At 39.6% G+C, this 15,132-nt stretch overlaps 1 protein-coding gene across 5 annotated transcripts in view; it reads left to right on the top strand.

The window, feature by feature from the left end:
- Positions 1-372: 372 nt before the first annotated feature.
- The window catches only part of RBM26 (RNA binding motif protein 26), a 76,973-nt gene continuing 62,213 nt past the window's right edge, over positions 373-15,132 (top strand). For 3 of the 5 annotated variants that reach the window (XM_007466801.1, XM_007466800.1, XM_007466798.1), the window contains exon 1: positions 373-889. In XM_007466801.1, the coding sequence (XP_007466863.1) occupies positions 819-889 (71 nt within the window). In that variant the 5' untranslated portion in view covers positions 373-818. The remainder of the gene's footprint in view (positions 890-15,132) is intronic. The other 2 variants (XM_007466799.1, XM_007466797.1) reach the window with 1 other exon arrangement.

Below are 15,132 nucleotides of genomic sequence, written 5' to 3'. Positions count from 1 at the left end.
AGCACAGCGCAGCACACCTGTAATCCCCAGGTCGCCTGCATCCCGCCACATCCGAGTGGACGCTCTCAGAGGAGCGCTCCCGTTGGTCGTTCCAGCCGATGCGCCACGCTGTCAGTTACAGAGGACGGGCTGGGGTTCCCGCTGATTCTGAAATCAGCGTCCTTTCCCTCCTTGCAAAAAAAATAAAGTCTTTATTCCTTAAGAGAATCAAGGCGTGAAAAAGCACAGGGCCCATAAACCACGCAAAGACGCAAAACTCGCCGCACTTGCCTAGCGCGCTCTCCGCTGATCTTACGTCTCTTCCCAGCAGGCTCCGGGAGTCACCGCGACACTTCAACAATTCTCGCGAGATTTATCGGCAGCCATCTTCTTGGGGGTGCTGGGAGCCGGGAAGACCCCCCGAACCGTTCCCATTCAGCTGCCCTTCGTCTTCGCTTTCTTCACTTTTGCCTCTTCTGCGTTGCCAGCCAGCACCTGGTCTCAAAGCTGAGAGAAAGCCCGGGTCTAGGAGCGTGTCGCGCTCTGGTCCAGGAAGATTCTCTGGGGTGGAGAGTAGGGGGAGGGCCCGGGCAAACCGTCGCTGCCTCAGCCGGGGCCGGGGTCCGGGGAGGGGGAGTTCCTGGCACCCCGTGGACTCGCGGCCTGCGGCCGTTCCCCCGGAGCTGTTGGCCCATCGGGGCTCGCGGGAGCCTGCCACCGGCGCCTCCCACCGCGGCCCACGCGGGCGGCGCGCGGAGGAGGGGGCGGGGGCAGCGGCGGCTGTAGCGGCCGCGACCTGGGCGGGCGGACTAGTGTGACGGGCCTCTGGGCCGCTGTGGATGGTTTCTAAAATGATCATTGAAAACTTCGAGGCCCTCAAGTCCTGGCTCAGCAAGACTCTCGAGCCCATGTGAGTATCCGGGGGCTATTTCCTTGCAGGGGTGGAAGTGGGAGATAGGTGGCCTCACGGTTGCCTCAAGTGCCTTCCGTGGAGGCCGAAGCGGTGAACGCAGGTCCCAGGGCTCTGTGTTTTCTCCTCCTCTACCACCCTCGTTCCCAGGTTCAGAATACGCCTGGGAGCCTGAGCTGACCTTTACCTTATCGCTGAGTTGGTTCTTAAACCAATGCCTCTTCCTCTTGTTTTCCCGTTATTTGTAGACCGACTCCAACAACTTACACACACAACTCGTATTTGCCGAGGGCCCCCAGATCAGTTTCTTCTGGTGAATCCGAGCGTAATCCGCTGTCCACTAGACTATTTTTGTTTCTTTAAATGAGGTGAATAGCCCTTATTACGGATTAGAACAGTTCTCGTCTCAGTCACTCACGTTTTACCTACATACAATTCCTGAAAGAAAGGCCATGTCTCCCATGTGGTGTCTGGCTCATCAGCACCTCTGTTAACTTAAGATGTAACAGGTGCTAAGGTGCCCAGTAAAATTCCCCTTTCCCACCTACACGTTTGTTAGCTTGGAGGAAGAAAATGCAATCTATCCATATGGACTATTTAGCAGTTTTAAGTAGGTTTCTATAGGTGGACTCTGTGCGTGTGTGTGTTTGAGGGGGTTCAGAGTGCTGAAATGTATTAGATTGGAAAAATTGAGTGTTTTAAGTATTTAACTTTTAATACATGCAAAATATGGGCCAAGTGTTTAATCAAAATTGGTTGATTTACAATAAACAGCTTAAAATACAACGGGGAATATCCATTCATTTAATAAATTTATTAGGCTCCTTCCATGTACTGTGGGAGGGTCGGGACTAGAGTTTTTAAATTCCAAAATCAGTAAGACATAATAAACAAGTTAATAAGGTAATTTCAGGTAATAAAAGAGTAATGACTATTGTAACAGTAGAGGATCATGTAAAAGAGTGATTAGAAGGCCTCTCAGGAGGTGACATTTGAGCAACACCTAAGGAACAGAAGGAACTAAAAGTCTGGAGAGAGAATGCTCCTTACAGAAGGAACAGCGAGTGCAAAGGCTCTGTAGTGGAAATGATCACAGTGTGATCCGGGAAGAGAAAGCAGGCAGTTGTGGCTGCAGGGAACCTTGTGATGGGGGAGAGGATGGAAGGTTGTGAAGTTTGAGAAGTAGGCAGGGGCCAAATCATGTAGGATCTTCTAGGCTGTGGTCAAGAGCTAGGATTTAATTTGAACTGTAATGGGAAGACGTTAGATGATTTAAAGCAGGCAGGGATTGATTTGATTTTGTTTTAACTCTACCTGCTTTGTGGAGGTTAAGGGGTCAAGAAGAGAAGTAAGGAGACCATTCTGAAGGATGTTGTAGGCAGAGCTGTAGTTTGCATTAGAGTGACAGTGGAGACAGAACTAAATATGTTTAATGATTAGATGTGGTAGAACTTGCTGATCGATTGGGTGTGAGAGATATGGGAAAGGGAAGTCAAGGGTGATAACTAAGAAGTTAGCCTAAGCAACTGAATCCGTGTTGGAGAGAACAGGTTGAGGGGAGAAGAGTAGGTTGGTTGGTTTTGATCATTAAGTGTAAGGTATTATATATCTAAGTGAGATGTCAAATAAGTAGTTGGTTATGAGTCTAGAACTCAGGCCAGGACTAGAAATATTTGGAGTCATGCAGATAGTGTTTAAAGCCATGAGACTGGGAAGTTTCTGAGGAAGAATGTGTAGATAGGGAAGCGAAGAGAGTCAAGGTCTGAGGTAGGAAGAAAATTGGGATACATGTCACTAATGAAACAAATGTATGACAAAAGAGGAGGGTTGTCAACTTGATGGGATACTGCATAATGGATGAAAAAGGTGGAGGCAGATTAGTGGCCTTTAGGTTTGGCAAGGTAGAAGTCATTGGTGAACTAAGTGAAAAGTTTCACTGGAGTAGGGTGGTATGGATAGGAGCCTTGTTTAAGTGGATTGGAGAGAGTGAGTAGGCAGGAGTGTAGTAATAGTGGTTGAGAGGGAGAACCCTGGAGCCAGAATGGCTGCCTTTGAATTCTGCCTCTGCCACTTACCAGCTGTATGATACTAGGTAAGTTACTTAGCTCAGTGCCTCCTACCTCATGTCTAAAATGGGGAAAATAATGAGTATGTATTAAGAAAATCTTTGAACACTGCCTGGTTTGTAATTAGCACTCAATAAGTGTTCGGTGAACAGAAAACTTAGAAGAATGTTTTGAGTTAAAATAGCATTCCCGGGGCTTCCCTGGTGGCGCAGTGGTTGACAGTCCGCCTGACGATGCAGGGGACACAGGTTCGTGCCCCGGTCCGGGAAGATCCCATGTGCCGCGGAGTGGCTGGGCCTGTGAGCCATGGCCGCTGAGCCTGCACGTCCGGAGCCTGTGCTCCACAACGGGAGAGGCCACAACAGTGAGAGGCCCGCATACCGCAAAAAAAATAATAAAATAAAATAGCATTCCCTTTTTTAAGCATTCAATTATCAAATTACTTATCAGCTTTATTACCATTTCCTTTTTCTTTTTTTCACTAATTGAAGATTATAGCTACTTTGCTTGTAATTTTTCTTGAGTTTGAATAAAGCATCTTCGGGTATCATATAGCCTACTCAGATGACTGTAGCAGTGCAATCATTACTGCTGGAATAAAGCACTACTTGTAGAACCTAGACAGTGATAGGAGCTGGGATTGGTCCTTTTATCATGTACACTACTTGGTAAAAATGAGCCCTTATCCAAGTTCCTGTCCCTTTAATTGCATTTCAGGTGAATTCTTTTTTTTTTTTTTTTTTTAACAAGCCTGCATCTGACGTTAATTTATTTATTTTGCTGTGTTGGGTCTTCGTTTCTGTGCAAGGGCTTTCTCTAGTTGCGGCAAGCGGGGGCCGCTCTTCATCGCAGTGCTTGGGCCTCTCACTATCGCAGCCTCTTTTGTTGGGGAGCACAGGCTCCGGACGCGCAGGCTCAGTAGTTGTGGCTCACGGGCCTAGTTGCTCCAGGGCATGTGGGATCCTCCCAGACCAGGACTCGAACCCATGTCCCCTGCATTAGCAGGCAGACTCTCAACCACTGCGCCACCAGGGAAGCCCTTCAGGTGCATTCTTTTAGATGACTTTTAACGCTGATTACAGTTATTTAAGACCTATGGTTTCTAACCTTGGTTTTGTGAAACTTGAAGACGTATTTGTTATCTAAAGAGATTTTTTTGCTTTACTTCGTAATTGCCATATAGCACCTATTTGAGGCAGGACCATATGAAGGACCAAGGATAAGACAGAACTCGAAATCTGTATAGAACTTTTTTAGCTATTTGTGCTAGTAAAGTATCTGATGGTTTTGGACTTGCCTCGTAGTTTAAATGTTTTAATTAAGCACATATTTATTGAGCACTTAATCTACTCTGTGCTAAGCACTGTGTTAGATATTGGGGAAATAGTAGGAAACACGACATGAAATGACCATATTGTTTACCGCTTAGCACGGAAGACAGATGGTGAACAAGTAACCATAAGACTAGTGAGTGTTATAAATCCAGAATGCTGTCAAAATATATGTCTGGGAGGTCAAGAAAGGCTTTCCTGGCATGATAATATTTCATCTCAACCAGGATGGATGAAGAGCAGTTTGCTGGGGCAAAAGGATGGGAATGGAGAGCTGTGACAGCAAGGTTTTAGAGGGCAGATAGTATGAAGGCCCTAAAATAAAGGGAAAAAGAGGTGTCTTGGAGGAATTGAAAGAAACTGAAAGAGGAGCCAGTGGATAGCTCCAGAGAGAGGAGCCATATCGCACGAGACTGTTGAGTCATTTTAAGGATTTGGGATGTCATTGAAGGGTAGTGGGAAGCCAGTGAAGGGTTTTAGGGGAGGAAAGTTTTCAGATGGACATTAAGAAAAAAAAAAAAGTCAACCTGGTTGCAGTTTCAACATGAAATAAAAGTTGGTAAATCTGTATTTTATTTGATTATAAGGTCTGTAGGTATATCAAGTTTCTGAGTTCTTTTTCATAATTTATTGATAATATAGGTGTTAAAATTGTCATCTTGAAATACTTGATGTTTTTGTTCTCCCAAACATTTGCTTAGTCATGCATGCTAATAATAAAATTAGATGTTGGTCTTCCCTTTAACATTGATTTCTTTTTCATAATGTGCAGTCCTGGAAAAGAATTAAGCTATCTTCTTTCGATGTTTTTTTGTTTTTTTAAACAGAAGAGGTTTTCTGCTGTATTTTCAAACTTTTTCTGAGTTTACACATCACTGAATATGGTGATTTAATAAAATCATGGATTATTTTTAGTTTAAGGGAAACCTCAAAATCTAATCAAACCCCTTAATTTTTCAGAAAATAAAATTGAGAGACAGATGGACTTAATGATGTGCCCAGATTTTGTTGAGTTTAGTAGTAAAGAACAAAACGCCTAGTTTTGTGCTCCTGCTACTATGTAGTGCTGTGGAGGTAGCATTGTGTAGTGGAAAGAAAACATTTTTGTGTCCACATAGACCACTGTTCACATCTCAGCTCTGCCACTTATTAACTGAGTAATCTAGGCAAATGAACCTCCCTTTTCCTTGTTGGTGTGATAGGGAGAATTATACTTTTTTCTTTCTGTAGTTGAAAGGATTAAATGAGACATTTTAAAGAGCCTAGCCCTTCCCTCCTTTCTTAAATACCGGGTTGATTAAACACAAATAGGTTACACTACTATTATTGCTACCATTAACATTTGTACACATTGTTAAAGTTTTGTATTTCAAGTTCTTTGAGGTAAATACTGTACCTCCATTTTGCAAGTGATGACCCTGAGGCACTAGAGCATGAAGTTGAGATACTTGCCCAGAGTCACAGCTTTTACATGTGACTAAACAGTGATTTAAACTCAAGTTTTTGACTCTGGAGCCTTGTTCTTAATTTACTACAACACAATACAGTGTATTCTTTCCTATTACTCTGTGTGTGTGTGTGTGTACACTTTTTTTTTTTTTTTTTTTTTTTGTGGTACGTGGGCCTCTCACTGCTGTGGCCTCTCCCGTTGCGGAGCACAGGCTCCGGGCGCGCAGGCTCAGCGGCCATGGCTCACGGGCGCAGCCGCTCCGCGGCATGTGGGATCCTCCCAGACCGGGGCACGAACCCGTGTCCCCTGCATCGGCAGGCAGACTCTCAACTACTGCGCCACCAGGGAAGCCCTATACACTTTTTTACTATTAGATTTTTGGAGTAGTAGCTGCTATTGTAAAGGAACAAAGTTCTAAAGCATCATGGTTATCAGTGCTTTAGAGTTTAAGAAAGAAACCTAGAGTTTTTGTAGTCTTTTCCTCTTCACCCATGCTTGTTATTAAACCTTTCTCACCACATTAAAATTTATTTTTGTTCCAGTTTTACAGGAAGAGCTGAAAGGTGATCTTTTTATTTCTGAACTTTATACCTGTTTCCCTCCCTTGATCTTTTCTTTTCTACAGACTCCTTTGGGCACAGAGTCAGTCTCCCATTCCTTAAGGAAGAAAAGCTTAGCAACAATAGCAAAAAATAAAACAAAAAATTAAATCATACTTCTAGTCACTTTGCTAGCTTTCTTTTCCTGTCACTGTTAAATCTTGAAACAGTAGTCAGCCTTTAATTTTTCACTCATTTGCCCCAGCCATTTACTTCTTAATGCCTTATAATATAGTTTCCTTTTACTTGTATTCAACCAAAATTGCTTACCTCAATGTTACCAGTGAATTTGTTTATTAAATGTAAATACTTTGTATAAATTTTAATTCTTTGACCTCTGTATATAACATTAGACAGTGTTGATAGCTGCCTTTTTTTTTTTTTTAAACTTCTCATGTCTTGGATCCATAATATTTTGGTTTCTTCTCAAATCAGTCCTATCTCCTTAAGTTCTTTTTCTTGCCTTTGAATTGTATTATTCTTAGTTCTGTTCCCAAGACTTTTTTTTCTTAATCATTCTACTCCTGCTCCCTCATTCACATTCATTCCTATGGATGGTTTCCATTGTAATACGTGCCTGTGGTTTTTAAAAACTTTGTGTGTGTGTTGTAGATGCTTTGAAAGTTTGATTAAAGACTGTTTTCCCCAGGATATTGCATATACACATTTGCATTTGAATTTTAGAGCTTTTCCAGTGCATACCTGTATGCATTTATTTTTCACACAATTATGTTTAGGCTTAACCACTTCAAAGTTTTAAGCTCTTAACTCCGATTGCTAGCTCTGTACCTGATCCTCTCATCTGAACTTCAAACTATTGTATGTTTCTGAAAATAAAATGTTCCCTTATTTCCATTTCATTTCTCCAAATTATCTGGGCTTGAAGTTTCATTTTTTGGGCTTCTCCTCCCTTCATTTCTTTTTTCCCCATTCAAGTTGGTCATTGGGTTCTGTCTCTTTCTTTTAATAATTCTTACTAATGACAGTGCTCAGTAGGGGACTCTTCACTCCTTATCTAAACCATTGCAGTTTGTTTCCTAACAGACCTCCCTATCTCCAGTCTTTTTCTCTCTTCCAGTTCTTCTGGCCTGGATGCCCAACTTGTTTATATCCTGTTGTTAGATCAAAATCTTCAGGACTCCAAAGTAATTAATTGCATACTTTTTAACTTGGTTTTCAGGACTCTGATGTCTGTTTCAAATTATCTTTCCAATTTATATCTTCCTACTTTTTATGTAAGTCTTAATTTCAGCAAAACTGAACTTTGCATTCTGATTCTCTATCACATTGGTCATACTGTCCTTTTCCCCTCAACTTTAAGTAGAAGGTAACATTCATTGAGTGCTATTTGCTAATGCTTGTGCATTCATTGTATGTGAGCTAGGTTCTGTTACACCGATTTTAAGGATGAAGAAGTTGACTCTTAGGAAGATTAAGTAATACACTTCATTCATAGCTTATAAATGATAGAGACAGGATTAAACATAAGACATTTATATTCCAGAGCTTTGTTGTGCATTATCATGTACTGCCTTTCTCCGTTTCTTTTTTATATGTTGAAATCAAAGGTCAAGTGTGATTCCATTTCTTCCAGAAAGCCATTGGAAGTGACTCTCCTCCATGACTCTCCTCTCCTAGCTCTAGTTTGTACTCATCACTTGCAAACTTGTTCAGTAGTTAATTCTTGCTTGTTTTAAGGTTACTGTTAGAGTCTGAGGTCCTTGAAAGTAAACTCCAAATCTTAAGGTTAAGTGTTCTGTTCTGTGTGAGCACCCAGCACATCTGAGTTTCAAATGCATTAGTTGAAATTTCTATTTTGTGCACCCATGACTTAAGAGAGAAGAGGCATTTGTGTAAAACTTTTATTTCAGAGAAGCAGATAAGTGAGCAATTTGAAGATTTACTAATCTCAGGGCCTGTTTTGCTTTATTTTTACCTTTCAGCACTTTCAAATTAACTAAAGCTTAAGTGAATTTTTTAAGGGGGAAAGGACACTGAAGAGTATTAACATTTACTCATTAAAGTATTAGTGAATGCTGCTGTATGCAAGATTGCGTACCTCCATGGAGCTGCACAAAAAATTATGTATGGTAATTCTAGTCTGATGAATTTTACAGTTGGTAGAAGAGTTTTTCTATAATTAATTATTGGCTAAAATATTCTTCATGACCTTCATTACCACATTTTATTGCTGCAACCTTAGTTGGGTTTTCCATCTGAGTGATGAGTAGTTAAAATGCATTTAGCATTTTCTGTCTGTTTTAGCAATTCCTTTTCTTTGGCTTACAGTTCTTTTCAAATGAATTATTTTACATGCATAAATCAAGATATAGGGGTAATATTATGAACAAAATGGAAAATAAGATATTGCGGTGTTTGGTGTGTACATATTGAGAATGACTAACTCAAACTTGAGCTAAATGTAGGCTTCTAGGAATTTTTTTTCTTCCTCCTGCTTCCTTAGTCCCAGAGAATAGAGAATGAGTGAAACGAGTGGATGGTAAATGCTTCATACTAGACTTACTCACTACCCTCCTACCACCTTGTTTCTGTGGAAAAATCCTTTTCAGTTTACAGATAGTAACTTCTGAAATAGGTAAAAATTTATTTTTAACTTGGGGTTATATTTAGTATTTTGTGTGTATATGAAACAGTGGAGTATGTTGGAGATATATTACTCATTGGTTCTCACTGTGATATTTCGCCTATGTACAAGCAAATATGTTTATTTTTTTTTCTCTTTTTTTATATAACTGGTTTCATACTTGGAGGTCATTCAATATAATACATAAGAGATTTGCCCCCTTTTTAACGGTTGCATGGCATTTTAATGTAACGCGTGTACCATAATTTATTTAACCAGCCTTTATTGATTTACTGAACAAATAGTACTATGGTGTATATATCTATCATGTGTCAATTTATACTTAACATAAACATTAGTTGCATAAGGTTTTTTTTTGGCAGTTTCTTTTTTATTTTTTAATTTTTTTAAATTTTAATTTATTAATTAATTTATTTTTGGCTGTGTTGGGTCTTCGTTTCTGTGCAAGGGCTTTCTCTAGTTGCGGCAAGCGGGGGCCACTCTTCATCGCAGTGCGTGGGCCTCTCACTATTGTGGCCTCTCCTGTTGGGAGCACAGGCTCCAGACGCGCAGGCTCAGTAGTTGCGGCTCACGGGCCTAGTTGCTCCGCTGCATGTGGGATCTTCCCAGACCAGGGCTCGAATCTGTGTCCCCTGCATTGGCAGGCAGATTCTCAACCACTGCACCACCAGGGAAGCTCAATTGCATAAGTTTTGACAGTTATATACGCCTATGTAATCACCGTATAAAACAGGATCTAGAACATTCTCTGGAACATTCTCTTGCCTCTTTCTGGGTTTTTCTTTCCCTCTCCAACAAAGGCATCTACTTTCTAACTTTGGCATTATGAATGTGGCTGCTATGAATATTCTTATTCAAGTCTTTGTGGAAATATTTTTTTTTGGGTAAATACCTAGGAGGATATTTGCTAGATCATAGGGTAGATAGATGTATGTTTTCTCTTATAAGAAACTGCCTAATTGTTGCTACCTGTGATTTATGAGAGTTCCAGTTGCTCCATATCTGCAGCAATATTTAGTATTGTCAAGGGTTTTTTTTGTTGTTTGTTTTTAAACCTTTAGAGTGTGTATAAAATGGCATCTTTCCTTTTTTGGACTGACAGTTTAATTCTCTTTATGGTTTTAATTTGCATTCTCCTGATGACTAATGCTATTGAGGACCTTTCCATGTGCTTATTGACTATCATATCTTTTGTAAAGTATCTAAGCCTTGCTTATTTTTAAAATTGGGCTGTCTTCTATTGTTGACTTATAGGAGCTCTTTATTCATATACAATACATGTACTGCAGATTTTTTCCCCACTCTGTGACTTTTATACAGTAGTCCCCCCTTATCTGTGCTTTTGCTTTCTGTGGTTTCAGTTACCTGTGATGAGCTGCAGTTTGAAAATATTAAATGGAAAATTCCAGAAGTAAACAATTTATAAGTTTTAAATTGCATGCTGTTCTGAGTAGCATGATGAAATATTGCACTGTCCTGCCTGAGATGTGAATTAATCCTTTGTCCAGCATATCCCACCTGTTAGTCACTTAGTAGCTGTCCTGGTTATCAGGTCAGCTCTCATGGTATTGCAGCGCTTGTGTTCAAGTAACCCTTATTTTACTTAACAGTGACCACAACATGCGAGAGTAGTGACGCTGGCAGTGTGGATATACCAAAGAGAAGCCATAAAGTGCTTCCTTTAAGCGAAAAGGTGAAAATTCTCGACTTGATAAGGAAAGAAAAAATTCAGTACTGAAGTTACTGAGATTTACAGTAAGAATGAATCTTGTGTGAAATTGTGAAGAAGGAAAAAAATTCTTTCTGGTATTGCTGTCACACTTCAAACTGCAAAAAAGTTACAGCAACAGTGTGTGATAAATGCTTAAGATGGAAAAGGCATTCAGTTTGCACTAACGTATTTTGAAAGGAGAGAGAGATTACACTTACATAACTTTTATTACAGTATATTGTTATAATTGTTCTATTTTATTATTGTTGTTAATCTCTTACTGTGACTAATTTATATATTAAACTTTATCATAGGTATGTCTGTATGGGAAAAAATGTAGTGTATATAGGGTGTATTTGTGGTTTCACTGGTTTCATCCCCCCCGCAGTGAGTGTCTTGAAACATATGTCCCCCATGGATAAGGGGGGACTATTGTATAATGATGTCATTTCGTGAGCAGAAATTTTTAATTTTTATTAAGTCCAGTTTATTTTTCTTTTATGGTTAGTGCTCTTTGTGTCTAAGAAGCCTTTATCTCCTCCAACATCATAAAGATATTCTATGTTCTAGAAATTTTCTGCCTCTTGGTTTTATGTTTAGGTCTGTTCATCTCAAATGAATTTTAAAAAATGCATATGGAGGAGTTTGGGTTTTTTGAGCACAAGCCACCTGTTCTTACTTGGCCCTGCAGTAATCGTTTCTCAGTGCCAGACTCCGACATTTTGGTTTGTTTGGCCTAACTGTGTGTCTCTCAGGCAAATGAACTTGCATTTGGTATCAGTTTTGGTGAGCCAGCCCAGTAGTCTATTCCTGTGGCAGGTTTACCCTGGCCAGGAGCAGCCTCTTCCCTGAGTCCCCAGCAGCTGCCAAAGCTCATTTCGTTTTGAGGCACTCAGAAGGACTCCCGGACAAGCACTGGCTGCCCTGGCTCAAGGCTGTTTGGAGTCGAGAAACGAAAAACAAACAGAAAAAAATGGATGTGGAATGAGATAGGGCTAAATGGCTCCTTTTTTTTCTTTAATAAGTATATTAAGTTTTCCAGAAATGGTTCCTAAAAAGACATTCCTTTTCCCATTGGATGACTTGGCACGTTGGTTGATAATTAAGTGTATGTATAAGTCTATTTCTGGATTCTGTCTTGGTCCAATGATATTTGGCATGTTGGTTGATGATTAACTATATATGAGTCTACTTCTGGACTCTGTCTTCGTCCAGTGGTATTATGATGCTTATACCACACTGTCTAAAGCCAACTACCTTTATAATAAGTTTTAAAATCAGGTTATATAAGTCCTCCTAGTTTGTCCTTTTGAAAGATTGAGTTATGCTGGATTCATGGCATTTCCCTATAAAGATGAGAATCAGCCTTTCAGTTTCTGCAAGAAAGCCTGTGTGATTGTTGATAGGGATGTGTTGAATGTAGAGATCAATTTTAGAAGAAAGAACATCTTCATAATATTTAGTCTTCCAGTTCATGAATGTGGTAATCTCTCCATTTATTCAAGCTTAATTTCTCCTGGCAGTGTTTTGTAGCTCTCTGTGTGGAGTCCTTGTAAATCTTTTGTTAGATTTTTTTCGCTGGGTATGTGATGTTTTATAAAATCATTTTAAAATTTAATTTTTCAATTTTCTTTGTTATTTATAGAAATACGATTGATTTTTGCATATTGACCTTATTCTGCAACTTTTTAAGTACATTTATTAGTTATAGTAGCTATTTTATAGATTCTTTGGAATTTCTTTTACCAGTCATGTCTGTGATTAATGACAGTTTTACTTACTGATTTTTTATGCCTTCATTTCTTACTGAACTGGTTAGGAACAACAGACAGTACAAGTTAAATTGAAGTGGTAAGAGTGGACATTCTTGTTTTGTCTCAGTCTTAGGGGAGAGAGCCTTAATGTTTCAGTATTAACTAATGTTAGTGCTAGATTTTTTTTTTGGCCATGTCAGGTCTTAGTTGCAGCACGCGGGATCTTTGTTGAGGCATGCGGGATCTTTTGTTTTGGCGCACAGGCTTCTCTCTAGTTGTGGCGTGCGGTTTTCTCTCTCTAGTTGTGTTGTGCGGGCTCCGGGGTGCATGGGCTCTCTAGTTGTGGCGTGCGAGCTCAGTCGTTGTGGTGTGCAGGCTTAGTTGCCCTGCAGCATGTGGGGTCTTAGTTTCCCGACCAGGGATCGAACCTGTGTCCCCTGCATTGGAAGGCAGATTCTTTACCACTGGACTACCAGGGAAGTCCCCAGTGCTAGATTTTTTTTTTTTTTTTTTCGGTACGCGGTCCTCTCACTGTTGTGGCCTCTTCCCTTGTGGAGCACAGGCTCCGGACGCACAGGCTCAGCGGCCATGGCTCACGGGCCTAGCCGCTCCGTGGCATGTGGGATCTTCCCGGACCGGGGCACGAACCCGTGTCCCTTGCATCGTCAGGTGGACTCTCAACCACTGCGCCACCAGGGAAGCCCTAGATTTTTTTTTATAACTGCCTTTTAAGTACCAGATTGAGGAAATTCTCTTTTATTCTTACTTTGCAGAGTGTTTTTGTCATGAAAAGGTATTGAATTTGTCAAATTCTTTTGTCTACATTTATTGAGATGATCATAGGGGTTTTCTCTTTTTTTCTGTTAATATTGTGTATTACATGGATTGGTTCTCAAATGTTAAGCCAGCCTTGCATTCGGGAGATAAACCCTGCTTGGTCATGATGTATTATCGTTTTTATACATATTATTGGATTTGATTTGCTAATATTTTGTTAAGAGGTTTTGGTTTTGTTTATGAGGGCTATCTGCATTTTATTTTTTCTTTAAAATGTTTGGTAGACTTCACTGATGAAGCCATCTGAAACTGAAGATTTTGTTGTGAAATGGACTTTTTATTACAAAATCAGTTTCTTTAATAGGTATAGGTCTGTTTAGGTATTCTGTTTCTTCTTGTGTCACTTTTGGTAATTTATGTTTTTCAAGGATTTTCCTTTTAAGTTGCCAGATTTATCGACATAGAGTTGTTTCTGTTGTTGCCTTAACTATTCATATAATGACTAGAATCTATTGTGATGCTCCCCCTCCCCTTTTAAAAATTATACCTGACGTTGGTAATATTACTCTTTTATTTTCTTGACCAGTTTTGCTAAGTTTATCAATTTTATTCATCATTTCCAAGAACAGTATTAGCTTTGTTGATTGTTTTCTGTTTCAATATTATATTTTTATTATTTCCTTTTTTCCTACTTTGAATTTAGTTTGCTGCCTTTCCCTCTTTATGTCATTGGTTTTATATTTTTCTTTTAGTTTCAAAAGCTTGGAGCCTGGAGGTAAAGCACAGGCAAGTATCCAGAATCTTGTTAATGCTGAGATTCCAGTTTTTATGAAAGGGAAAATCCTGATAATGCCCTCAAAACATTTGAAGCCAGTGGTGAACTGAATCAAACTAAAGCTTCTTACAAAGCCCAAACCATGTCAATTACAGAACAAGTGACTCCACTCTAGTGGCCTGACGAAAGGGCATGGCATTTACTGAAGGTAAATCTTATTTACTTCAGTCTCCATTCACCTCAGTGTTCTTTTACACAAAACGTTCAACATAAGATCAAATAACAAGGAACACAAAATTGTAAGAAAATAAGATCCACATGAGAAGAAATAGTCAATGGAAACATACCCAGAGATGACTCAAATAATAGAATTATTAGACAAGGACTTTAAAATAACTATGATAAAAATGATAAAGAATTTATTTGAACATGTGGACAGCATGCATAAAGATATGGGGAACTTCAGCTAATACACAGAAGCTATTAAAAAGAGCTTAATGGAAAAACCTAGAAATGAAAACTGTAACAGAAATAAAGAATTCTGCTTTGCAACAGACTGGACACCATAGAGGAAAAAAACAGCAGTGAACTTGAATGTAGGAAAATAAAAAATATCCAAACTGAAAACAAAGGGACAAAAGTAATTTTAAAAGATACATCTGAGATCTGTAGGATAGTATCAAGTAATCTAAAATACAAGTTACTGAAGTCTTAGAAAAAGGAAAGAAGAATGAGGCAGAAAAAATGTTGGAAGACATAATGACCAAGGACTTTCCAAAACTGATGAAAGACATCAAAGCCAAACAGGATAAAATACACACACACACACAGACACACACACACACACACACACAGCCTTAAGCATATTGTAGTCAAACTGCTGACCAAATAAAAAGAATCTTAAAAGTAGCCAAAGGGAGAAAAAAAGACAGATACATACAGGAAAACAAAGACTTAAATGGTGGCTAATTTCTTTTCATAATCATTGGAGGACAGTGGCAATAGAACAATATCATAAAACAACTAAGTGTACAACCACTCAACACTTACCAACTAGAAACACAAGAGTAGTTCTGCAAGCAAGGAAGGAGAAGTAGAAGAGATCTACCAAGGCACTCCCAGCTTTCAGCTAGCAAAGTCTGAGAGTAGAACAGGAGGGCTAAGCAAAACTCCTC

This window comes from Lipotes vexillifer, unplaced genomic scaffold (assembly GCF_000442215.2).
Source record: "Lipotes vexillifer unplaced genomic scaffold, Lipotes_vexillifer_v1.1 scaffold19, whole genome shotgun sequence".
Classification (NCBI taxonomy): Eukaryota; Metazoa; Chordata; class Mammalia; order Artiodactyla; family Lipotidae; genus Lipotes; species Lipotes vexillifer.
This window is presented reverse-complemented; position numbering and strand designations above follow the sequence as displayed.